The sequence below is a fragment of the Ranitomeya variabilis genome, chromosome 2 (assembly GCF_051348905.1).
Source record: "Ranitomeya variabilis isolate aRanVar5 chromosome 2, aRanVar5.hap1, whole genome shotgun sequence".
Classification (NCBI taxonomy): Eukaryota; Metazoa; Chordata; class Amphibia; order Anura; family Dendrobatidae; genus Ranitomeya; species Ranitomeya variabilis.
The window spans coordinates 593936037-593962415 of record NC_135233.1 but is presented as its reverse complement, the minus strand read 5'-3'; the positions used below and the strand labels follow the sequence as shown (position 1 = coordinate 593962415).

Here is a 26379-nt window from a genome sequence, read left to right as displayed (position 1 = left end):
GGTGGGAATTAAGGCCCACCCCACCTCGACAGGATAGTACGTCATATGGGATTAAGGGGTTAATAAAGGACAGCACAATATGCAAGATCAGTTGCTATATAGTAGTGTACGGTGCTACACACAATAAGAAAAAAACATTACGTAAATAATGGTATTAAGAGTAATACTCCCATCATCTCTGCAAGTCATACAATTTAGTTACAGAACAAATATTTAATCTGGGAATTTACCTTCTCTTCTGATTAGAGCCATTTTCTTTTGCTTCTCCATCTCTTCAGACCTTAAAGCGAACCTGTCACCGCCAAAATCGATGGTGAGGTAAGTTCACCGGCATCAGGGGCTTATCTACAGCATTCTGTAATGCTGTAGATAAGCCGCCGATGTTACCTGAAAGAGGAGAAAAAGAGGTTAGATTATACTCACCCAGGGGCGGTCCCGCTGCAGTCCGGTCAAATGGGTGTCTCAGGTACGCTCCGGCGCCTCCTATCTTCATTCCATGACGTCCTCTTCTGGTCTCCGCGCCGCTGCTTCGGCGCAGGCGTACTTTGTCTGCCCTGTTGAGGGCAGAGCAAAGTACTGCAGTGCGCAGGCGCCGGTAAGGTCAGAGAGGCCCGGCGCCTGCGCACTGCAGTACTTTGCTCTGCCCTCACCAGGGCAGACAAAGTACGCCTGCGCCGAAGCCGCGGCGCGGAGACCAGAAGAGGAAGTCATGGAATGAAGATGGGAGGCACCGGAGCAGAGCTGAGACGCCCATTTGACCACGGACCACAGCGGGACCGCCCAGGTGAGTATATTATAACCTCTTTTTCTCCTCTTTCAGGTAACATCGGGGCTTATCTACAGCATTACAGAATGCTGTAGATAAGCCCCTGATGACGGTGAGCTTACCTCACCATCGATTTTGGGGGTGACAGGTTCCCTTTAAAATCGACATTTTCTGGGCACAACTCGTCACTGCAAAATTATCTGTTGAGAGTAGAGTGGTATTAGACGCTGGGACTTGTAGTGCCACAAATATACCTGCTGAGAATAGCGTCATTATATACTGGTACTTGTAGTTCCCCATTTAGGGCTCATACTCACTTGCGCGAGACTCGGATGAGTCTCGCACAGCAATACCCGGTGCTGCTGCCGGCACTCAGATCGGAACGCTCCTCTGTGCCGGGTGCAGTGCCAGGGTATTGCCGTGCGAGGCTCATCCGAGTCTCGTGCAAGTGAGTATGAGCCCTTATTCTAAATGTTTCGAATAAAGATGTTCTATATGCTGGGATAGCTACTCCTATGATCTCTGCAAGTCATACAATTTAAATCCAAATGCAAAAGTTTGGGCACCCTTGGAGAATTGTGTGCTCAGATAACTTTGACCAAGCTTTCAGACCTTAATTAGCTATCGTTAGAAAAAGCCGCATGATGCAAATTTCCCAGCTTTATGAAAACCCAGCCTCCTCTTACCTTGTGTGAAAAAAACAGCAGCCATTGGTTCTACTAAGCAGCTGCCTAGCACTCTGAAAATGGAAATGGTGGAGACCTACAAAGCAGGAGAAAGCTATATGAAGATACCAAAGCATTTTCAAGTTGCCCTTTCTTCAGTTGTAAATGTAATTAAGAAATGACAATTAGCAGGAACAGTGGAGGTCAATATAAGGTCTGGAAGACCAAGCCATATTTCAGTGAGAGCTGCTCGTAGGATTGCTAGAAAGGCAAATCAAAACCCCGGCTTGACTGCTAAAAAAAACTTCAGAAAGATTTAGCAGACTGTGGACTTGTAGTACAATTTTCTACTATTCTGAGACACCTGCATAAATATGGCCTTCATGGAAAAGTCATCAGAAGAAAACTTCTCCTGCATTTTCACTATAAAATTTGCCAACCATTAAGCATGGGGGCGGATCAATCATGCTTGGGGTAGTGTTAGAGCCAATGGCACGGGAAACATTTCAGGTGTAGAGGGAAGAATGGATTAAATGAAATTTCAACAAATTCTTGATGCAAACATAACACCATCTGTAAAAAAGCTGAAGTTGAAAAGAGGAAGAGGATGGCTTCTACAAATGGATAATAGTCCTGAACACACGTCACAATCCAGAATAGACGACCTCAAAAGGAGCAAACTGAAGGCTTCACAATGGTTCTCACAGTCCCCTGATCTGAACATCACTGAAAAATCTGTGGTTAGATCTCAAAATAGCAGAGGATGGAAGACGACTCGGGAATCTCACAGAACTGGACGAATTTGTAAAGAAAAAGTGGATGAAACAATCATGGAAAGACTCTTGGAAGGCTACACAAAACGTTTATAGCTGTTATACTTTCAAAAGGGGATGACACTAGGTACTAACCATGCACGGTGCCTAAACATTTGCATTGGACCATTTTATTTTTTGTTATTTTGAAAATGTAAAAGATGAAAATGTATATATATTTTGTTTTGCCTAAAATACAAAAGGAAATGTGTCGTCTTTAACTTTAGGCCTTTTAGAGATAATTTAATATTTAACTTGCTTAATTGTTCACAATAGCAATAATTTTGACCAGGGGTGCCCAAACTTTGACATGTCACTGTATCTAAGGGAGTTCACTATACATAGTAAGAGAGGACACTGTGTAATAAGGGACAGCACTATATATAATAAGGGAGGACAATATGTAATAAAGGATGGCGCGATACATGAGAGAGAACACTATATAATAAGGGATGGGATGGCTTATTAATAAGACTTTATTCTGGCTGTGTGTTTATTTACTATATATATATATATATATATATATATATATATATAATTAGTAATGGATGGGTGCCTAATAGACGCCTCTCCATTACTAAGCCGTGGGCTTGCGGTCACATCAATCCCACAAATATGAACTCCACTTGCCAGCGCTACAGGGCAAGCAGGAAGAGGCAGGCAAAGCGCCAGAATTCGCACAACTAATTTCTAGGTGGCTGCTATTTTTAGGCTGGGGGGGGGGGGGTAAATATCCATGGCCCCTTAGCAGCTTGTGAATACCAGCCCCCAGTTGTCAGCTTTAGCAAGGCTGGTTGTCAAAAATGTGAGAGAACCCGTTTTTTTTTTTTTAATTATGGAGTGAGGACCACTCTATTCTTGATAACCAGCCTTGCTGAAGCTGACAGCTGAGGGTTGCAGACCCCTGCTGTGAGTTTTGCCTGGCTGGTTATAGAAAATAAAGGGGAACCCATGCCGGATTTTTTATTTATTTATAGCGCAGGTGCCGGCTAATGAATAGCCGTCTCCAGCACCTGGCGCCGGGGAGCAGTGCTAACAGTACCACTTCCTGCCAGGTACTGGGACGTGTAGTACCGATGCGGCAAATGGTTGCCACATGTGTGCTGCAAGCACTGCATACATGGACACTGATATCTCCGGTACCATTTTTTTCCGGTAACGGAAATATCAGGACGTGTGAAACCGACCTAATAAGGGACAGAGCTGTACATACAGGGCCAGGCTGGCTATCTGGCAAATACCTGAAGGGCCTATCTGGTTGTGGGCTGCCTAGTCTGCAATGTTGTTAACAGAATCGGCGTCCTCAAGATGCCCATACAGTTAACAGTTGTGATGGAGCACAAAGTTGTTGGCTCAGACACTTAACCCAGCAGGCCACGGGTGTCCCTTCTATCTGCGGCCTGCTAGAGTCCAGCACTAAGCAAGGAACGTCTGCAGTGCAATGATGTCACTGCATCGTGCTGCCAGATTGGATAGACGAGGAGATAGACGCTGTGAAGGATGAGGAATCTCGATTAGATGAGTATAGGGATTTTTTTCTTTTTGGGGGCTCTGGGGTACCATCACACTATACAAGGCACTATGAGTTGGACCTCCATAGTATATAAGTGGCTGTGGGGTGGACTACCATACTACATAGGGGGCTGTTGGGGGGACCATCATACTATATGGAGGACTGTGAGGTGGACCATCATACTATATAGGGGGCCATGAGGTGATTTATCATACTATATGGGGGGGCTGTTGGGGGTACCATCATACTATATAGGGGCTGTGAGTTGGACCATCATAATATATAATGAACTGTGGGGTGGACCATCATACTGTATGAGGGTGTTGGGGGAACCATAGTACTATATAGGGGTTTGTTTGAAAGATCATCATACTATATGGGGGGCTGTGAGGTGGACCATCATACTATATAGAGGGCTGTGGGGGATCTTCATAGTATATAGGGGATTTATCATACTGTGTGGGGGTCTGTGGTGCCTCTCTTACTGTATACTGAGGGCTGTGATGATGGCTACCATACTGTATGGGAGGCTGTGGTGACAATCTTACTGCGTGGGGTGCTGTGAGGCATCACCCTTCGTGTAAGGTTTGTGGGGAAATCATATTGTGTGGGGTCATCATATTTTGTGGAGGCATAATACTTTATGGAGGTCGTGAAAGGGGTATCAAAGTGAGTGAGACCACTTAGGGGCTTCAGTAGGGTCAAAATAACTAAGTGATGTAATACATTTCCTTCTACATTTGTTAATAAGTTGAGGGATATGCTCTTCTTTGACTGTGACATGATAGGACTTTTCCTATGGGACCTGTTATTTCTATGTATGCCCCTGCTCAGGAGCATCATTACAATAGAGAGGCACTGAGGGTCAGTATTAAGGAGGCACAAGGAGTCATTATTAGGCTATGTGCACACGCTGCGGATCCACAGCGGTTTCGACGCTGCGGATTCGCAGCTGTTTTCCATGGGTTTACAGTACCATGTAAACCTATGGAAAACAAAATCCGCAGTGTACATGCTGCGGAAAAAAACGTGCGGAAACACTGCATTGTTTATTCCGCAGCATGTAAATTCCTTGTGCGGATTCCGCTGCAGTTTACACCTGCTACATAATAGGAATCCGCAGGTGAAATACGTGGAAGAAACGCATAAACTCTGGTAAATCCGCAGGTAAACCGCAGTGCTTTTTACCTGCGGATTTCTCAAAACAGGTGCGGAAAAATCCGCAGATTCCAACTACGTGTGCACATAGCCTTAAATAATATGGGAAAGCACACGGGGTATCTTTATTATTCTGAGCAGGTGCAGGGTCATTAGAAGAGGTCAAGAAGGAGCATTATTAAAGGGGCACAGGGGAATTATCACAACTTCTGGGTAACTTTGGGGCCGTTAAACCGAGTGTTGGGGAGCGTATGTTATACGCTGGGACTTTATATATAAATACTGTGAATAAAGAAATATTGCAATGTAAGACTCGGGTTGACACACAAAGCACATACAGACAGAGGTGCAAAGTAGCACGCCACGCTGGGACTTGTGGTACGCTGGCTACACCCTACGGTTCTTCCTCGTGACAGACTTTCGCGCCTTCCAAACTCCTGAGGTAACCACTGCCAGACCAGAGCGCCAGTGCGCCACCTACCGGAGAGACGTGCGGTGACTGGTGACTCACTTGTGGTCATATGATCAAATGTGGGCCTTAGCTTGTCTGTGAGCGCCATCTGCTGGTTGATAGCGGGATCGGTTATTCGTTATTCCTTCCGGGGGAAGTCATGGCGCAGGGAGCAGTGGTAAAGGAGCAGAAGTATGACAGGCAGCTCAGGTACGGGCATGGCCGATGTGTTCTGGCTGTGTGTGGATGGTTAGGCGGATGCGCTGTGGAGAGGGTGCAGGTTCTGTGCGCGGCTCCATGTACTGTTGTTGTGTCCATGTACATGATGCTGTGCAGTAATGGTGGTTACTGGTGTACACAGTGCGTGCTGTGGGTGTAACATGAAGGCTGCTATCATGAATACCGGCAGAGTCTCATGGGTGCAATGCCAGCTTGCAGGATTCCCGTGGGCTCCGTCCCGCGGGGGTCTCTCCTCCGTCCCGCGGGGGTCTCTCCTCCGTCCCGCGGGGGTCTCTCCTCCGTCCCGCGGGGGTCTCTCCTCCGTCCCGCGGGGGTCTCTCCTCCGTCCCGCGGGGGTCTCTCCTCCGTCCCGCGGGGGTCTCTCCTCCGTCCCGCGGGGGTCCCCCACCCGCCGTCCCGTGGGGCCCCCAGCTCGCCTCCACTGTTCTATGGGCTTTCCACCATCCTGTGGGGCTCGCCACCTCTGCCATCCCTTGGGGTGCAGCAATGTTTAATCGTGCACACTCTGGCATGCACATGACTGCCTTCTCCATACCTTCTGCAGATTATGGGGTGATCACGGGCAGGAAGCTCTGGAGTCGGCTCATGTTTGCCTGATAAATGCCACAGCTACCGGCACCGAGATCCTGAAGAACCTGGTGTTACCCGGTGAGTGAACAGCTGCGGTCCTGGTGCTGGCGTGTGTAATCTATGGCGTCCACAGGATAGGCAATAACTTGTTGACCGGGGGGGTGAGTCCGGCTACACCGGCACCGATCTGCAGAACAGGCGCTTCTATCACTGTATCATAATGTGCAGACTCCGCTCCGTTCATCCTCTATGGGACTGCTAAGGCTAGGTTCACATTGCGTTAGGGCAATCCGTTTAGCGCTAGCGGATTGCACTAACGCAATGTTTATTTAGGGGTCGCGTTAACGTCCCCGCTAGCACAGATCCCCGATCTGCGAGAGCGGGGAACGGACCTCGGGCGCACCGCGGACGCTGCAAGCAGCATCCGAGGCGCGCCACAGAAGAACGGCACATCGCTAGCGCGAGCCGAAAAAGGCACGCGCTTGCTATGCGCTACAGGGAAACTTCACATTGCTGTCAATGGGTGCGCTAACGGACCCGTTGCACGGCGTTAATTGCGACATTTTCGCCGTGCAACGCTGTCTGTTAGCGTGCACACATTAACGCAATGTGAACCTAGCGTAAGCACTGCGCTCCACTGTCTCCAGCCGCTACTGTTTTCTGGTACCACGTGGTTGTGAGATGTCATCATTTTTGCAGGTATTGGCTCATTCACCATTGTGGACGGAAATGTGGTCAAGGGAGAAGATGTCGGTAACAAGTAAGACTTAGTTCACTTTATTTTATGTCATTTTGGATTTTTTTGTTTACAAATAATGAACTTTCCCTCAAATATGAAAATTGATGTAGTACCCCCTCCCTCCTGCGGGGGTGTTGTAGTAGATTCAGACACTGACAATAGATCACTGGAGGTCACAGTATTGGATCCGCTTGTGGTTATAATGGGTGGGATCCTTGTAACAAATGAGTGGGATGTCGCCATATTGTGATGGGATGCATTGGTATTTAGTTTTCCTGTAATATTTCACATGAATGTTATATTCTTTTTTTTTTTTTTTTTTTTCTTCCAGCTTTTTCCTAAATAGAGGTAGTATTGGAAAGGTAAGATGAGTTTTCTCTTGGATTACGCTTTGGAGAAGTCATAGTGACATTTTGATCAGTGGAGGTCCAGGTTCTGAGACCCCCAACAGTTGCAAAAGCAGAGGCGCTCAGCCATGCGGATTGCCCGTTAGCATCCATTAAAATCAGTATACACTTTTATCAAGCCTTCCACACTCTCTGAGAAGGCTTAATCTGAGAGGATACATCTCCGCTGATCGATCCGGAACCCTTTGCTTTAGCTCCCGCAACCCATTGTAAATTTGGGCGTTACTTTTTCCCTATAACAGAGCCGGGCTCAGACCTCCATGGAGCTGTTACAAGAGTTAAATGAAGACGTCACCGGTGATTTCGTAGCAGAGGTTAGTGCCCTGTGGGGACGTCCAGCTGGTGCAGAACTATAACTCTTAGTCCAGGCATTCTGGGAGTTGTAGTTCTGCAATGGCTGAAGAGTCACAAGTTAGTGATCGCCGCTCTCGGCTTTTGCATGCATAGCTCACAGGAGATTTCCATTATGTTACATCCCTCTGATCCTTTCCAGGATCCGGACCAGCTGTTAGACAACGATCCATCTTTCTTCTGCAAGTTTACATTAGTGATCGCCACGCAGCTCTCAGAGAGGTAATTCTGTGCCCACCGCTGTCACCCAGACTGGTGGGTGGTCCTGATCTCACTGGTCCTTATCTGTTCCAGCACTTTGCTGCGATTGGCGGAAACACTCTGGAACTCGAATATTCCTCTGCTGATCTCCCGGACGTACGGTTTTATTGGCTACATGAGGATTATTGTGAAAGAACATACTGGTAAGATCACTGGATCCAACTCTGCCTTTCCGTGCCGTCCTTTCCGTGCCGTGCCGTCCTTTCCGTGCCGTCCTTTCCGTGCCGTGCCGTCCTGTCCCTTCTCTTTCTGCTGTGCCGTCCTTTTCTGCCATTCCTTCCCTCCATGCCACCTTTTTTGAATACCGGCCAAGTGAATGAGAGTCCTGAAGTCTCATGCACATGCTGCGTACTTTTCCCTTGCAGATTTGATGCAGTGTCACTAAACCTGAAGATAACCCCTCTAATGGACGTACTTTTCTGCTCTTTGATTCTCCAGTTACAGAGTCTCATCCTGATAATGCGCTGGAGGACCTGCGGCTGGACCAGCCCTTCGCTGAGCTCCAGGAACATCTCCAGCAATACGACCTGGAACACATGGAGAGGAAGGTATCCGGCTTAGGCTACGTTCACATTTGCGGTCCTCGCCGCAGCGTCGGGCGCCGCAGCGGCGCCGCATGCGTCATGCGCCCCTATATTTAACATGGGGGCGCATGGACATGCGGCGCACTTGCGTTTTGCGCCGCATGCGTCGCTGCGGCGCCCGCGTCGGTGCGCAGAGGACGCAGCAAGTTGCATTTTTGCTGCGTCCAAATTCAATGAAAAAAACGACGCATGCGGCGCAAAACGCAGCGTTGTGCATGCGTTTTGCTGCGTTTTTATTTGCGTTGTGCGCTGCGGCGCCGACGCTGCGGCGCACAACGCAAATGTGAACGTAGCCTTACACATCGTTTCTTCCAACTTCATGGAGGGACTCTTACTGCACGCTGACCACTTTAGTGTGGCCCTGTATGATGCCCAGAGAATATCGGGCATGGCTCCTATTCCATAATATTGTGATGGCACTGTATATTCGGAGGATTTACTGTCAGTCACCAATAACTTGAAGAATCTGTTTTTCGCACTTCATTGTGTTTTTCATGTAGGATCACAGTCACACTCCGTGGATTATTGTGGTGGCCAAGTACCTGGAGAAATGGCGCACAGAGGTAATGTTCTGGTGGGGCCCCTGCATGGCGGCAGCGGTGGCAGCATCCTCACTCTCCTCTGTCTTCTCTCATAGAACGCTGAACAGATACCCAAGAGTTACAAGGAAAAGGAAGCCTTCCGGGACCTCCTCCGACAAGGTACGTGCTCCTGTTCTCCGTGGCTCTTCTACTGTCCCCAGACGTAACCCCCTGATCTGCTGTTCACAGGGATCCTGAAGAACGAGAACGGGGTCCCTGAGGACGAGGAGAACTTTGAAGAGGCCGTGAAGAATGTGAATACTGCACTAAATACAACCAAGGTAACAAAATATTCTGAAAAGTACTTTTTTTTTTTTTTGTTTGTTTGTTTAACTTTAACGAACCAAATATTTTTTTTTTTTCTATTATGGAAAAAGGGGGATTTAACCTTCGTCAGGCTGCATAATTTTACAATGTTAACAGGCTGCAGAGGTACAATTGTACCTTCATATATACCTCCACTGTGGGAAGACTTTCTCCTTTACTTGGTTTCAGAAACTAAAGTTCATTCAGCTACAAATGTTATGCTGATATCTATTGGCCAGTGTTGTTACTGCTCACTTATGTTGCTGTCAATTAAGTTGATTCAAACTGGAAGTGGCTTCTACTTCTCTTCCTGCCTCCCTCCTCTCAGTAGCCATTTTGCTGTTCATCTCATTGCTGTGAGCACACATTTCTAGGCTTGTGAAGTCTTCAGTTTCTTGGATACGAAGGTAGGAAAGTCTCACAGCATCTAACAGCCAGTTATACCTTCATTCGCCTTATGTGGGGACAGAACAGTCAGAAATTGTCTTTGAGCCTGGACTTGGCTTACATATATTTTGTATGAAACTTATCACTATAGGTATGATTTTTATATGAAAAATGGATAATAATTAGTATCTACATATTGTTTTACGATGTTTTACTATATTCAGCACAAAATAAAGATGGTGGCTCTGTTACAATTTTCCTATTGGTCGAAAAAACAGACTAGAAAGTCTTGTGTGGTTTGTGTGAAACCCATTTGCGATGAACACTCGGTAGCAAAGACAACATGCATTACTTGCGAAGAAAATCAATAAAAAAAGTTTCTTACATTTTCTTTTATAATGTAAATGAACAGTATACAGTTTAATAATGAAATAGCATTATCATTAAAAAAAAATATTATTCTTTTTTCCTTGCATTATCTTCATTCAAAATATGAGGGTACATTTGTACCTATGCAGCTTGTTATGGATGCAAAAATATCTCAACCCCTTATCTCGGAAGGGGGTGGAGATATTTTATTGAAATTTGGCCAATATATTCTGGACCAAAACTGCAGAGATGTCACGAAATTTCAGCCCTCTACGGCTTTTCGAAAAAAAGTTATTGCAATTTTAATACGGAATAGTTACAATTGTACCTACTCAGCCGGACGAAGGTTAAACTTTTTTCCCTCACTATTTTTGGTTTTATTCTTTTAGTTTAACAACCCAACGATCATTTGATTAATGGAGATGTGTTGACCCCAGAAGTGGCACCGTTCCATACATTCTGTAGCTCCATCAGCTTGTAGTTCCACTCCTGGTCACTACGGGATGAATGGAGCTGTTTTGCTACCGATGCACGACTACTCCTTCAATCAATTGATCAGCAGGGAGCCAAGGGGGCGGGTGCCCACCGATCTGACCAATCCTAAGGAGAGGTCATCACTATTGAAAATCCGTTTGAATTAGTCGTACCAACCCTTTAAATAAAATATTACGTTTTGGGGATCCTTTTATTATATTTCTAGTCCGTTCTGTCTTATTCTTGCCTTATTTTTTTCATAGATCTCCAGCAACATTGAAGACATTTTTAATGATGATCGGTGCACAAACATCACTCAACAGGTGAGATTTAGGAAAAATCAGCTTAAATAACGTAGTCAGATCTGATAATCCAGAAAGTCTTGTAATCCAGCACTTTGCTTTTAGCAACGATCATCCAATTCTCCAGGATATCTGATATTCAGGTCCCATTTCCCGGATTGATAACATTTTAAAAGTGTTAATAAAAATTATAAATGTTTTCCCACTCTTTTCTGATACTTAATCTAAAAAAAACTGGAAAAAAAAAAAGATTTTATTTCTTTTACTACGGTGTTCCTTTTTTATATTTAAACATAGATAGATCTATCTATATATTTAATTAAAAAAAAAAGTTGTAAAAAAGAAATAAAATCCCATTTTATTTTTATTTTATTTTTTTTTTCAATGTATATGTATATACAGTCTTCTGATTTTTGGATCTTGGCTCGAGCTGTTAAGGAGTTTACAGCATCTGAAGGCAAAGGGAATCTGCCGCTGAGAGGAACGATTCCTGATATGATCGCAGACTCGGAGAAATTCATTAAACTGCAGAATGTGTGAGTTTCTATACAGTTTTTAACTAATGTACCGTTTTTGCAAAAAAATAAGTTTAAAATCCTGTGGAAAAAAAAAACAAAAAAAAATTCCTCTCCGGTCTTAATATTTTGTCATGACTGGAGCTCTTTACGTCCATCCTGCTTTACACTGCAGCTCTGCTTCTTCAGAATGGCCGCTGTGTATAATCATAAGCCCACCACCAGCAATAGTCACCAATTAATTACCAACTGACTAAAGGAGAAATATCTGCATAGAAGTACAAAAAAAAAGTCTAAAAGTTACACTTTTTTTCCCATAGAAGTCAACATGGGTGCGTTGTTTTTGCACTATACGGATCTCTATTCTCCACGTACAAACAGTTCGTTTTCCCAATTTCTAGACTCCTTTGGCATGTAATGCTCTTCTATAGGGAGGCATATGGATCTCTTTTCCACAGGGAAGTCAATGTAGATTAGTATGTTTAGACTCCATTGACTTCTATGGCGGGAAAGGTTAAAATGAGCATAAACATTAGACTTCAGTAGTCCATAAACTTGCACCCTGGGTTTGACTGAGCCATTGTAACGAAAAGGAGCTTACGTATTGAAATCCAACATTCTTGATCCTACTTTTCTTCAAAATCTGCCATCAGGATAGAGTTGGGATACCATCATATAGATCAATCAGTCTCCCCGAAATAGGACAATTTTACTTTCAAATATATAATGTGTACTAGCGGAAGAGCCCGGCGTTGCCCGGACATAGTAACTAACTGTGGTCAGTTATAACAAAAACACTCCTCTCGCTTTCCCCCCCTCGCTCCTCTCGCTTTCCTCCTCTCGCTTTCCCCCTCACAAGTGCACAGTATGTATGTATGTATGTGTGTGTGGATAGATAGATAGATAGTTAGTTTCAGGTCGCAGAAAATGGCAACTTTTTTTTTTTTTTTTTTTTTACCACAAAAAAAAATAAAAAAAATTTGGTATCGCCATAATTGTACCGACCCAGAGAATCGTGTCATCAGGTCATTTTTACCACAGAGTGAACGTCATGAATAGGGGGGGGGGGGGGGGGGGACAGCAAAATTGTGTTTTTCATTTATTTCACAGCACTGTGAATTATTTTTCCTTTTTTTCAGATTTTATGGTAAAATGAAAAAAAATTAAAAATGGCTGCATTGGGAAGGGGTTAATGGGAGCGCACCAGCGTTTGGGGCTGTGGGATGCATTTATGGGGGGCTTTTAACAGATGATGACACTCAGCCGCCCACCAGACAGGGAAACGAGACACTTCACCACACAGATATAACATATGATATCAGTTGTGTTTTCACATTTCAAGACAGATGACACGAATAAAGACCAATAACTGTGACATTTACCTCAGAAACCATTAATATCAGCACCATTCACCACAAGGAGAGAACTATCTGTGTCATCATTCACCTCAGGAGCATTTCCCACCTAGAAATAATGCAGAATCTGAGGAAAGCCAGCAGTTTTCTCAATGATTGCTGGGAGTCGTAGTTTAATAATCCCTCCTGCGCATTAGATAACAGCAGACGTGAACTACAGTTCCCAGAAATCCATGCACCACAAATGATTTGTGGGAACTGTTGTCCAGAGAATTCAGTAACAAACGCTAGACGGGGATAGTTACACTACAAATCCCAGAAATCATTGCCTGATCAATACTAGGCGTGAAATAGAAGTGGTTGATGAGGAGAGCTCTCTTACATGAGAGGAGGGTGGAGCGCATAATATGAGTGACTGCTGGGGCTTGTAGTTCCCCTGTAGCTAAGGAGCCATTCTCCTCAGATTATATAGATGAAGGTTAGTCCGCTTTCAGCATCATGAATGTATAAATGTCACCATTATTATTAAGCACATTAGCTGTCGAAAGCGCCATCACATTTCTCTGACGTGTTGCGTTGTTTCTCTAATGATATTTCTCCATCTTTCGATAACTCCGCTGTCGCTATGGAGTTGGTGTGGCTATGTGGAGTGGGCGTGGCTTGATAGACATGCATGCATACACCCAAATATTATATATATATATATATATCTCTATATATATATATCCTGTATATACTCGAGTATAAGCCGACCCGAGTATACGCCGACCCCCCCCCCTAATTTTGCAACAAAAGAATGGGAAAACTTATTGACTTGAGTATTAACCTAGGGTGGAAAATGCAGCAGCTACCGGTAAATGTCAAAGATAAAAATAGATACCAATAAAAGTAAAATTAATTGAGACATCAGTAGGTTGTGTTTTTGAATATCCATATTGAATCAGGAGCCCCATATAATGCTCCATGCAGTTTATTATGGCCCCATAAGATGCCCCATATAATGCTCCATGCATTTATGGCCCCATAGATGCCCCATATAATGCTCCATGCAGTTATGGCCCCATATAATGCTCCATGCAGTTATGTCCCCATATAATGCTCCATACAGTTATGGCCCCATATAATGCTCCATGCAATTATGGCCCCATAGATGCCCCATATAATGCTCCATGCAATTATGGCCCCATAGATGCCCCATATAATGCTCCATGCAATTATGGCCCCATAGATGCCCCATATAATGCTCCATGCAGTTATGGCCCCATATAATGCTCCATGCAATTATGGCCCCATAGGTGCCCCATATAATGCTCCATGCAGTTATGGCCCCATAGGTGCCCCATATAATGCTCCATGCAGTTATGGCCCCATAGGTGCCCCATATAATGCTCCATGCAGTTATAGCCCCATAGATGCTCCATATAGCATTGTGCCACATGTAATGTAATGCTGCTGCTGCTGCACTAAAAAAAAAAAAAATGACATGCTCACCTCTCGTCGCTGCCCACTGCTCCTCAGCGTCCCGTCTCTCCGCACTGACAGTTCAGGGCAAGGGCGGCGCGCACACTAATACGTCATCGCGCCCTCTGATCTGATCACTCACTGCAAGAGGACGGGAAGACGGAGCTTCGGTGGAACGAGGGAAGGTAAATATTCTCACCTACTCCCGGCGCTCCAGACGCGGCACCTGCATATCCCACGGTGTACGGCTCGGCAGCTTCCTCCTGTAGTGAGCGGTCACGTGGTACCGCTCATTACAGTAATGAATATGCGGCTCCACCCCTATGGGCGTGGAGTCCATATTCATAACTGAGGGGAAGAACTTGAAGCTGCTGCGCCGAACACTGTGGGACATGCGGGGACCGCGTCAGGAGCGCCGGGAGTAGGTGAGTATTTGACAGGCGTCGCTCCCCCTCACCCGCCGACCCCCCCCCCCCCCTCCCCCCCCTGCCGACCATGACTCGAGTATAAGCCGAGAGGGGCACTTTCAGCCCATTTTTTGGGGCTGAAAATCTCGGCTTAGGCTACTTTCACTCTAGTGTTTTTTTTGCATACGTCGCAATGCGTCGTTTTGGCGAAAAAACGCATCCTGCAAAGTCGTCTGCAGGATGCGTTTTTTCCCCATAGACTAACATTAGCGACGCATTGTGACGTATTGACACACGTCGCAACCGTCGTGCGACGGTTGCGTCGTGTTGTGGCGGACCGCCGGCAGCAAAAAACGTTACATGTAATGTTTTTTGGTGCCGACGGTCCGCCATTTCCAACCGCGCATGCGTGGCCAGAACTCCGCCCCCACCTCCCCGCACCTCATAATGGGGCAGCGGATGCGTGGAAACAGCATCCGCTGCCCCCGTTGTGCGGCACTTGCACAGTATGCGTCGGGCCGACGCAGCGCGACGGCCCCGTATCGATGCTAGTGTGAAAGTAGCCTTATACTCGAGTATATACGGTATATAATCTCTATTGTTCCCTTTTTTTCTGCCATTTAAAGGGTTATACCCAATTTAATAAATGGGTATTGTTGGATAGTGCTTATAGATACAAGCAATTTTTCAATTTACTGCTTATAAAAATTTTCAGCCGTTCTTGAGATGTTAACACTTTTGTTTATAGCTCGTTGCTTTAGAGCCCGACCACCACTGCCAGACAGCTGAACATGTGCAGTGCTTACAAGCTCTTTTCCTTTGATCTTATAAACACTCCTTCTTTATCGCTTCATTGGGGGACACAGGACAACCATGGGTGTATGCTGCTGCTGCTAGGAGGCTGACACTATGCAAAAAAAGGAAAAGGCGTAGCTCCTCCCTCTCAGTATACACCCACCGACAGGCACCAAGTACCTCAGTTTGTGCTTAGTGTCTGTAGGAGGCGGACCTGGATCTTCAGATCCGCTGCTAATCTTGATTCCTTTACAGGTTTTGTTGTTTTTATTAACGATTTGGCTTTTCTTTTTCAGATACAGCATTCAGGGATTCAGGGTGCAATCTTTCACCCTGCCTCCCCAGGAGGGCGGCTGAGCGAGCAGTGTGGTGTCGTCCGCATCGCAGCTCTCAGCCCGCCGGCAGGACATTATCCCCTGTCACCCTCCCAGGTGCTCCAGGGTCTTTATGGTGGCGGTCCTTGCCAAACAGTCCCCCTCACCCCTCTCCTCGGAGAGGGCTGAGAGGAAGACGGTGGTCACCAGCGGTGACCCTCCCCCTTGTTTTGGGGTCGAGGCCGTCTTCTGGACGAAGGATTCTGTTCCAGCGACCCCTCTCTCATCGGGCCCCTGGTCGATCCTCTCTCCCTCTACCTGTGGAACCGGAACATGCAGGTACCAGCGCTTCAGCAGCCGCTCCCCCGCAGCAGTATTTCCCTGTCTAAATGTACAGTGCTTTCACACAGTCACGGCCGTTTTTTTACTTTCACTTTCACGCTGCGGCCGGCCATGCCCCCTCCTTTTTTGGCGCTCTTTTCCTCCTCCACTCAGAGGGGTTTTTACATCCCGGGCACACCCTTCCCTTTCAGTGCGGCCCTATCAGGAGCCTTGGCTTATTCCTCTCAGTACAGCACCGCCCCTTCTTCTCTGCTGGCACTTCCTGCTTCAGCAGCTCCGTGCACAGGAGAAATCGTGTGTTGGGGGACACGGACAACTCTGCGGTCCGGTAGGATTGCGACGCTATATTGGCCCCTCCCTGGTATTATCCATACCACTGTAGGCCCTTACGGATATAAGGATATTCTGCAGCACTATACTACAGAAAAGGCTAAAGTCCAACTCTTCTGGAGCCTTCTTTACCAAACCTACCATAACTCACTACGCCTGTGCTCGTTGTAAGATAAAGTGGTCTGTAGGCCAATCATCGCCTCTGCCAGTCCTGCAATCCTCCTGCCATGTCTGCCCCGCAGGAAGCTTCTGACTCTCGGGATGGGGGCGCTCTCCCTCCCCCTGAGTGGGCCGTTGCTATCTCGCAGTCGGTCTCTGATTTTACTAAGGTATCTATGTCCCTGGTCCAGGCGCTTGAACGTCTTCCACAGCCTTCAGCCACCAGCGCTCCGACCGTCTTCCATGGCGAGTCGGCCGCACCTGACCCTGAACCACAGGGAGACAAATCAGCCAGCCGCTCTAGAAAGAGGACTCTGTCTGGCTCTTCGTCTGCTTCTCCAGGTCCCTCCGCAGCGCTCAAGCTGCTCTCCTCCTCGCAATTCCCCTCTTCGGAGGAGGACATTGGGTCTGATGTGGATTCCCAGTCCAGTTCTGACTCCGATTCAGACCAGACTTCTAACATGCAGGCTGTCGTAGATAGTCTTATTTCGGCTATCTCGCAAACCCTCAAACTAAAACAAGACGAGGTTTCCCCCCAGGATTCCTCTGTCTCCTTTAAGCGGGTGAAGCGTCCCTCTCGCTCCTTTCCTACCCATGATGAGTTTGAGTCTACCCTGTCTAAACACTGGGAACATCCTGAAAAACGTTTTTCGGGTAGAAAACATCTGGACGTGCTCTATCCCTTTAGCGCCGATCTTCTCTCCAAGTGGGCTGAATCTCTCAAGGTCGATCCACCGATCTCCCGTCTTTCCTCCAAGACTGTTCTCTCCTTACCGGACGGCGCGTCGCTTAAGGACACATCGGACAGACAAATCAGCTTTTGAGGCAACGGGTGCTTCCCTCTGCCCCAGCTTTGCTTCCACATGGGTGGCTAAGGCCATATCTGCCTGGGCCAAGATTCTCCACCGAGGCATTTTGGCTTCGGCCTCTGTTATGATCCTTAGTGGTTGAGGATCACAAATTACTCCAGCTAAGTAACAAACATAGGACAAGCTCTAGGGAGGTGGCAAACTGGACTGACCGCAAATCTGAACCTATCCAAACACACTAGAAGTAGCCGGTGAACGTGCCTAAAAATGCTAGACGTCTCGAGCCAGCCTGAGGAACTAACTACCCCTAGAGAGAAAGAAAGACCTCTCTTGCCTCCAGAGAAATAATCCCCAAAGATATAGAAGCCCCCAACAAATAATAACGGTGAGGTAAGAGGAAGGCACATACACAGGGGTGAAAGCAGATTCAGCAAATGAGGCCCACTAATACTAGATAGCAGAAAATAGAAAAGGGAATCTATGCGGTCAGTAAAAAACCCTTACAAAATATCCACTCTGAGATTTCAAGAACCCCCGCACCAACTAACGGTGTAGGGGGAGAAACTCAGTCCCCTAGAGCAACCAGCAAGCGAGGAAATCACATTTTAGCAAGCTGGACAAGAAACATGATGAATGCTGATAATCAAAACATGAACAAACAAAAACTTAGCTTGTCTTGGAGAGACTGGGAGCAAGGTAGTCACAAGGAATCTGAAGAGCACTGAATACATTGATAGCAGGCAAGGAACTGAGTCTCCAGGTGAGCTAAATAGGAAACCAACCAAGGATAACGAACCAGCTGATGCAGCCAACCTGCAGAAAGACAACACTACACAGTACCGCTTGTGACCACTAGAGGGAGCCCAAAAATAGAGTTCACAACAGTACCCCCCCCTTGAGGGGTCACCGAACCCTCATCAAGACCCCCAGGGCGATCAGGATGAGCCGCGTGGAAGGCACGAACCAAATCGGCCGCATGAACATCAGAGGCGACAACCCAGGAATTATCCTCCTGACCATAGCCCTTCCACTTAACCAAATACTGAAGCCTCCGTCTAGAGATACGAGAATCCAAAATCTTCTCCACCACGTACTCCAATTCGCCCTCGACCAGCACCGGAGCAGGAGGCTCAACAGAAGGAACCACAGGTACCACATACCTCCGCAACAAAGACCTATGGAACACATTATGAATGGCAAACGATGCTGGGAGATCCAAACGAAAAGACACCGGGTTAAGGATTTCCAAGATCTTATAAGGACCAATGAAGCGAGGCTTGAATTTAAGAGAGGAGACCTTCATAGGAACATAACGAGAAGACAGCCACACCAAATCCCCAACACGAAGTCGGGGACCCACACCGCGACGGCGGTTGGCAAAGCGCTGAGCCTTCTCCTGTGACAACCTCAAATTGTCCACCACATGGTTCCAAATCTGCTGCAACCTATCCACCACAGAATCCACCCCAGGACAGTCAGAAGGCTCAACCTGACCCGAGGAAAAACGAGGATGGAAACCAGAATTGCAGAAAAAAGGCGAAACCAAAGTAGCAGAACTAGCCCGATTATTAAGGGCAAACTCGGCCAATGGCAAAAAAGTCACCCAATCATCCTGATCAGCAGAAACAAAACATCTCAAATAAGTTTCCAACGCCTGATTAGCTCGCTCGGTTTGGCCATTAGTCTGAGGATGGAAGGCCGACGAAAAAGACAAATCAATGCCCATCTTAGCACAAAAAGTCCCGCCAAAACCTGGACACAAACTGGGATCCTCTATCAGACACAATATTTTCAGGAATGCCGTGCAAGCGAACCACATTCTGAAAAAATAGAGGAACCAAATCGGAGGAGGAAGGCCACTTAGGCAAGGGCACCAAATGGACCATCTTGGAAAAACTATCACACACCACCCAGATGACAGACATTTTCTGAAATACTGGAAGATCCGAAATAAAATCCATGGAAATGTGCGTCCAAGGCCTTTTCGGGACAGGCAAAGGCAAAAGCAAACCGCTGGCACGAGAACAGCAAGGCTTAGCCCGAGCACAAATCCCACAAGACTGCACAAAGGAACGCACATCCCGCGACAAGGAAGGCCACCAGAAGGACCTAGCCACCAAATCTCTGGTACCAAAAATCCCAGGATGACCCGCCAACACCGAAGAATGAACCTCGGAAATAACTCTGCTGGTCCATTTATCCGGGACAAACAGTCTCTCTGGTGGACAACGGTCAGGTCTATCCGCCTGAAATTTCTGCAGCACTCGTTGCAAATCTGGGGAAATGGCAGACAAAATCACTCCCTCTCTGAGAATACCAGCCGGCTCAGAAACTCCCGGAGAGTCAGGCACAAAACTCCTAGAAAGTGCATCAGCTTTCACGTTCTTTGAACCAGGCAGGTATGAGACCACGAAGTTGAAACGGGAGAAAAACAACGACCAACGAGCCTGTCTAGGATTCAGGTGCTTGGCAGATTCGAGGTAAATCAGATTTTTGTGATCAGTCAAGACCACCACACGATGTTTAGCTCCTTCGAGCCAATGTCGCCACTCCTCAAATGCCCACTTCATAGCCAACAACTCCCGATTACCAACATCATAATTCCGCTCGGCAGGCGAAAATTTTCTTGAAAAGAAAGCACATGGCTTCATCACAGAGCCATCAGAGCTTCTCTGCGACAAAACAGCCCCTGCTCCAATCTCAGAAGCATCAACCTCGACCTGGAAGGGGGAGAGAGACATCTGGCTGACATAAGACTGGAGCTGAAGAAAACCGGTGCTTCAGCTCCCGAAAGGCCTCCACGGCCGCAGGAGACCAATTAGTCACATCAGAACCCTTCTTGGTCAAATCCGTCAAAGGTTTAACCACGCTAGAAAAATTAGCGATGAAACGACGGTAAAAATTAGCAAACCCCAAGAACTTCTGAAGACTCTTAACAGACGTGGGCTGAGTCCAGTCATGAATAGCCTGGACCTTGACTGGGTCCATCTCCACAGTAGAAGGAGAAAAAATAAAACCCAAAAAGGAGACCTTCTGTACTCCGAAGAGGCATTTTGAGCCCTTCACAAATAAAGCATTAGCACGCAGGACCTGAAACACCATCCTGACCTGCTTCACATGGGACTCCCAATCATCAGAAAAGACCAAAATGTCATCCAAATAAACAATCATAAATTTATCCAGATATTCTCGGAAGATGTCATGCATGAAGGACTGAAACACAGAAGGAGCATTAGAGAGTCCAAAAGGCATCACTAAGTACTCAAAATGGCCTTCGGGCGTATTAAATGCTGTTTTCCATTCATCTCCCTGCTTAATGCGCACAAGGTTATACGCACCACGGAGATCTATCTTGGTGAACCAACTGGCACCCTTAATCCGAGCAAACAAATCAGACAATAGTGGCAAAGGATACTGAAATTTGACTGATTTTATTCAGAAGACGATAATCTATACAAGGTCTCAAAGAACCGTCCTTCTTGGCCACAAAAAAGAATCCTGCACCAATTGGGGAAGAGGATGGGCGAATATGTCCCTTCTCCAAAGACTCCTTTATATAACTCCGCATCGTGGCATGCTCTGGTATAGACAAATTAAAAAGTCGTCCCTTAGGGAATTTACTACCAGGAATTAAATTTATAGCACAGTCACAATCCCTATGAGGGGGCAGGGCACTGGACCTGGGCTCATCAAATACATCCTGGTAGTCAGACAAAAACTCAGGGACCTCAGAAGGAGTGGAAGAAGCAATAGACACCAACGGAGTATCGCCATGAATTCCCTGACAACCCCAACTTGACACAGACATAGCTTTCCAATCTAAAACTGGATTATGAGCCTGCAGCCATGGCAGACCCAAAACGACAACATCATGCAAATTATGCAGAACAAGAAAGCGAATCACCTCCTGATGTACGGGAGTCATGCACATGGTCATTTGCGTCCAATACTGAGGCATATTCTCAGCCAATGGCGTAGCATCAATTCCCCTCAAAGGAATAGGAAATTCCAAAGGCTCCAGGACAAAACCACAGCGCCTGGCAAACGACAAATCCATCAGATTCAGGGCAGCACCCGAATCCACAAAAGCCATAACCGAGTAGGACGACAAAGAACAAATCAAAGTAACAGACAAAATAAATTTAGGCTGTATAGTACCAATGGTGACAGGTTTAGCGATTTTTTTTTTTTAAGCGTTTAGAGCATGCTGAGATAACATGAGTAGAATCACCACAGTAAAAGCACAACCCATTTTGACGTCTATGACTTTGTCGCTCAATTCTGGTCAGAGTTCGGTCACATTGCATAGACTCAGGTCTCTGTTCAGAAAATACCGCCAAAGGATGAGCAGATTTGCGCTCCCGCAAACGCCGATCAACCTGAATGGCTAAAGCCATAGAATCACTCAGACTTGTAGGGGTGGGAAACCCCACCATAACATTCTTAACGGCCTCAGAAAGACCTTCTCTGAAATTTGCAGCCAGGGCACACTCATTCCATTGAGTAAGCACCGACCATTTCCGAAATTTTTGACAATACACCTCTGCTTCATCCTGACCTTGAGAGATAGCCAGCAAAGCTTTTTCTGCCTGATTCTCAAGGTTAGGCTCCTCATAAAGCAGTCCAAGAGCCAGAAAAAATGCATCTACATTAAGCAATGCAGGATCTCCTGGCGCCAGAGAGAAAGCCCAATCCTGAGGGTCGCCACGCAAAAAGGAGATAACAATCTTAACTTGATGAGCGAAATCACCAGAGGAACGAGGTCTCAGAGATAGAAATAACTTACAATTATTCTTAAAATTTAGAAACCTAGATCTATCTCCAGAAAACAACTCAGGAATGGGTATCTTTGGTTCTGACATAGGCCTATGAATAACAAAATCCTGAATACTTTGCACCCGTGCAGTAAGACGATCCACACTAGAAGTCAGAGTCTGAACATTCATGTCTGCAGCTGAGCTCAAAACCACCCAGAGTTCAAGGGGATGAAAGAAGCTAAACAGACTGCAGCAAAGGAAAAGCGGGAGGAAAAAAAAAAATGTACTCAGGTCTTCTTTTTATCCCACTTCTGCGATGCATTAAACACTTTTTGGCCTGCTATACTGTTATGATCCTTAGTGGTTGAGGATCACAAATTACTCCAGCTAAGTAACAAACATAGGACAAGCTCTAGGGAGGTGGCAAACTGGACTGACCGCAAATCTGAACCTATCCAAACACACTAGAAGTAGCCGGTGAACGTGCCTAAAAATGCTAGACGTCTCGAGCCAGCCTGAGGAACTAACTACCCCTAGAGAGAAAGAAAGACCTCTCTTGCCTCCAGAGAAATAATCCCCAAAGATATAGAAGCCCCCAACAAATAATAACGGTGAGGTAAGAGGAAGGCACATACACAGGGGTGAAAGCAGATTCAGCAAATGAGGCCCACTAATACTAGATAGCAGAAAATAGAAAAGGGAATCTATGCGGTCAGTAAAAAACCCTTACAAAATATCCACTCTGAGATTTCAAGAACCCCCGCACCAACTAACGGTGTGGGGGGAGAAACTCGGTCCCCTAGAGCAACCAGCAAGCGAGGAAATCACATTTTAGCAAGCTGGACAAGAAACATGATGAATGCTGATAATCAAAAAATGAACAAACAAAAACTTAGCTTGTCTTGGAGAGACTGGGAGCAAGGTAGTCACAAGGAATCTGAAGAGCACTGAATACATTGATAGCAGGCAAGGAACTGAGTCTCCAGGTGAGCTAAATAGGAAACCAACCAAGGATAACGAACCAGCTGATGCAGCCAACCTGCAGAAAGACAACACTACACAGTACCGCTTGTGACCACTAGAGGGAGCCCAAAAATAGAGTTCACAACAGGCCTCCCCTACTGAGCTGGGTGACCTCGCCGACCAGATTAACCACGCAGGGAAATACCTTCTCACTGCCTCCTTAGATGCAGCAGCCTGTTCAGCCAGGGCAAGCAGCAACATTGTCGCTATGCGCCGCATTCTTTGGCTCAAAGCATGGAATGCAGGTGCTACTTCCAAAAAGTCTCTCACCAACTTGGCGTTTCAAGGTTCCAGGCCTTTTGGCGCTCGTCTGGATCAAATTATCTCAGACGCGACTGGGGGCAAGAGTACCTCTCTCCCCCAGTCCAAGCCAAAACGCTTCTTTAACCCAAAGGCTCCTCGAACATTTTGCCCCTTTCGTCCGTTTGCAGCCTGATTCCTCTTCACAACAAGAGCGACCCGCTACCACGGGTGAACGTAGAAAACCCTCTTACAAGCCAGCTCCCATGTGGAGATCAGGGCTCCACCTCCCAGGTCTTCCGGACCTTGTTCCAACAGATTCCGTTCCAAGTGACGGGTTGCCCCCACCTGGGAGTCTTTCCAGGGTGGGAGGCAGGCTTCTTCTCTTCAAAGACACCTGGCTGTCAGTGATCAGTGACGCCTGGGTCAGAGAGATTATCACCTCCGGGTACAAGATCGAATTTTCTACTCTCCCGGAAAACCGGAAAATCGCTTCTATCTCTCTCGCCCCCCAAAGCAACCGTCCCATTTACCCGGCTTGCTTCAAGCTGTAACGTCTCTGGTCGCCGCCGGAGTCGTAGTTCCCGTTCCTTCCGAAGAACGTTTTTGCGGGTTCTACTCGAACCTTTTTGTAGTCCCAAAGAAGGACGGGTCTCTTCGCCCAATCCTGGATTTGAAGCTTCTGAACCGCCACGTCCGACCTCGCCACTTCAGAATGGAATCCCTGCGGTCAGTGATCGCCGCCATGGAACCCGGGAGTTCCTCTGCTCGGTCGACATCCAAGATACGTACCTTCATGTCCCCATCTGCGTACGGCATCAGAGATTCCTTCGGTTTGCTGTCGGGGACAATCACTACCAGTTCACGGCTCTCCCCTTCGGTTTAGCGTCTGCCCCCAGGGTCTTCACCAAAATCATGGCGGCGGTCATGGCCCTCCTTCGTTCCAGGGGGATCCTCGTTATCCCCTACCTGGACGATCTGTTGATCAAGGGGTCCTCTCGTGTAGACTGTGCCCACAGTCTCCAGGTCTCCCTGGACACCCTGACCCGTCTCGGCTAGATTATCAACCGGACCAAATCCTCTCTGATTCCATCCCAACGACTGTCCTTCCTGGGCATGGTGTTCGACACGAACTTAGCTCGGGTCTTCCTCCCAGAGGACAAGTTCTCAGTACTCCTCAAGGCGGTCCACCTTCTCAAACGCCCAGCCCCTCAGTCACTTCGTTTCTGCATGGGAGTCCTGGGAAAGATGGTGGCCTACATGGAGGCTGTTCCTTTCGCCCAGTTCCACACCCGCCCCCTCCAACTATTCCTCCTATCCACCTGGAACAGGTCCTTGGACTCCCTCGACTGTCCCTCCACCTTCCTCTCCAGGTCCGTCAGTCCCTAACCTGGTGGACGTTGTGCTCCTCTCTCCTGAGAGGAAGATCATTTCTTCCCCTTCAGTGGCAGGTCATCACCACCGATGCCAGCCTTCTCGGGTGGGGAGCAGTCTTCCAAAAACACACGGCTCAGCGCCGTTGGACCACCCAGGAAGCTCTCCTTCCCATCAACCTTCTGGAGATCAGGGCAATCTTCCTTGCGTTAATCCGCTGGCAATCTCTTCTGTCGAATCTTCCCATCCGCATCCAGTCGGACAACGCCACGGCCGTGGCGTACTTAAACCACCAGGGCGGGACTCGCAGCGACCTTTCCTCCATTCACCAGGTTCGGACTTTTCTACAGTGAGTTGCGCATATCGCCCCTCCTTTCCGTCCTACCTTGGAACCTTGGGACCTTAACCTGGTCCTTGGCTCTCTTCAGGCTGCTCCCTTTGAGCCTATTCAGGACATGCCCTTTTCCCTTCTCTCTTGGAAGGCCGCCTTCCTCATTGCCATTACATCCATCAGGAGGGTCTCCGAGTTGGCAGCCCTGTCATGTCGTTCCCCTTTCCTGATTCTTCATCAGGATAAGGTCGTTCTTCGACCGGTGCCTGAATTCCTTCCCAAGGTGGTCTCGGCTTTCAAGTGTCTAAATCCACCCTTTCGCGCTGGATTCGCTCGGCAATTTCAGAATCGTACCGTGTTCGAGGCACGCCCTCCCCCGGGGGTGCGAGCTCACTCCACCAGAGCTGTCGGAGCTTCTTGGGCTGTTTGCCACCAGGCCCCCGCCTTACAATTTTGCAAGGCTGCAACCTGGTCGTCTTTGCACACGTTTACGAGGCTCTATCGGGTTCATACCCAAGCCTCATCCGATGCAGGTCTTGGTAGGAAGGTACTGCAGGCGGCGGGCGCACACCAGCCGACCTGAGACCTTTTCTCTTTTCCTTTCTACCCACCCTTTTCTGGGACTGCTTTTGGACGTCCCATGGTTGTCCTGTGTCCCCCAATGAAGCGATAAAGAAAGAGGGATTTTTGGTACTTACCGTAAAATCTCTTTCTTGGAGCCTTCATTGGGGGACACAGCACCCTCCCTACTGGTTTGTTCTGGTACCGTGTTTGGGGCCTGGAGACCCTAGTTGAGTTGGTACTTTTACTGTTATGAGTTCTGTCGCTTCTCCTACTGCTTTTTGCACTAACTGAGGTGCTTGGTGCCTGTCGGTGGGTGTATACTGCCGTGGAGGAGCTACGCCTTTTTCCTTTTTTGCATAGTGTCAGCCTCCTAGCAGCAGCAGCATACACCCATGGTTGTCTTGTGTCCCCCAATGAAGGCTCCAAGAAAGAGATTTTACGGTAAGTACCAAAAATCCCTCTTTTGTAGCTGGCCAGGATCGCTGGAGAGAGCTGTTAACTCCTAATCACAGCCAAGCTTCTACACAGTGCTTCCACGCTAGACAGCAGCGGTGGTCGGTCTCCTAGGCAACGAGATGTAAACAAAAGAAAAGTGCTAATATGTCAAGAACGGCTGCAAATTTTAATATGCAGTAAATTGCAAAAGTGCTTGTATTTACAAGCTCTA

General features: G+C 47.3%; 1 protein-coding gene across 2 annotated transcripts in view; it reads left to right on the top strand.

The window, feature by feature from the left end:
• Positions 1-5420: 5420 nt before the first annotated feature.
• NAE1 (NEDD8 activating enzyme E1 subunit 1) overlaps positions 5421-26379 on the top strand; it is a 44709-nt gene continuing 23750 nt past the window's right edge. For both annotated transcript variants that reach the window (XM_077288406.1, XM_077288407.1), the window contains exons 1-13: positions 5421-5575; positions 6150-6253; positions 6875-6935; positions 7246-7276; positions 7564-7635; positions 7815-7894; positions 7967-8076; positions 8372-8481; positions 9018-9080; positions 9155-9218; positions 9288-9379; positions 10898-10957; positions 11339-11472. In XM_077288406.1, coding sequence (XP_077144521.1) covers positions 5526-5575; positions 6150-6253; positions 6875-6935; positions 7246-7276; positions 7564-7635; positions 7815-7894; positions 7967-8076; positions 8372-8481; positions 9018-9080; positions 9155-9218; positions 9288-9379; positions 10898-10957; positions 11339-11472 — 1031 coding nt within the window. In that variant the 5' untranslated portion in view covers positions 5421-5525. The remainder of the gene's footprint in view (positions 5576-6149; positions 6254-6874; positions 6936-7245; positions 7277-7563; positions 7636-7814; positions 7895-7966; positions 8077-8371; positions 8482-9017; positions 9081-9154; positions 9219-9287; positions 9380-10897; positions 10958-11338; positions 11473-26379) is intronic.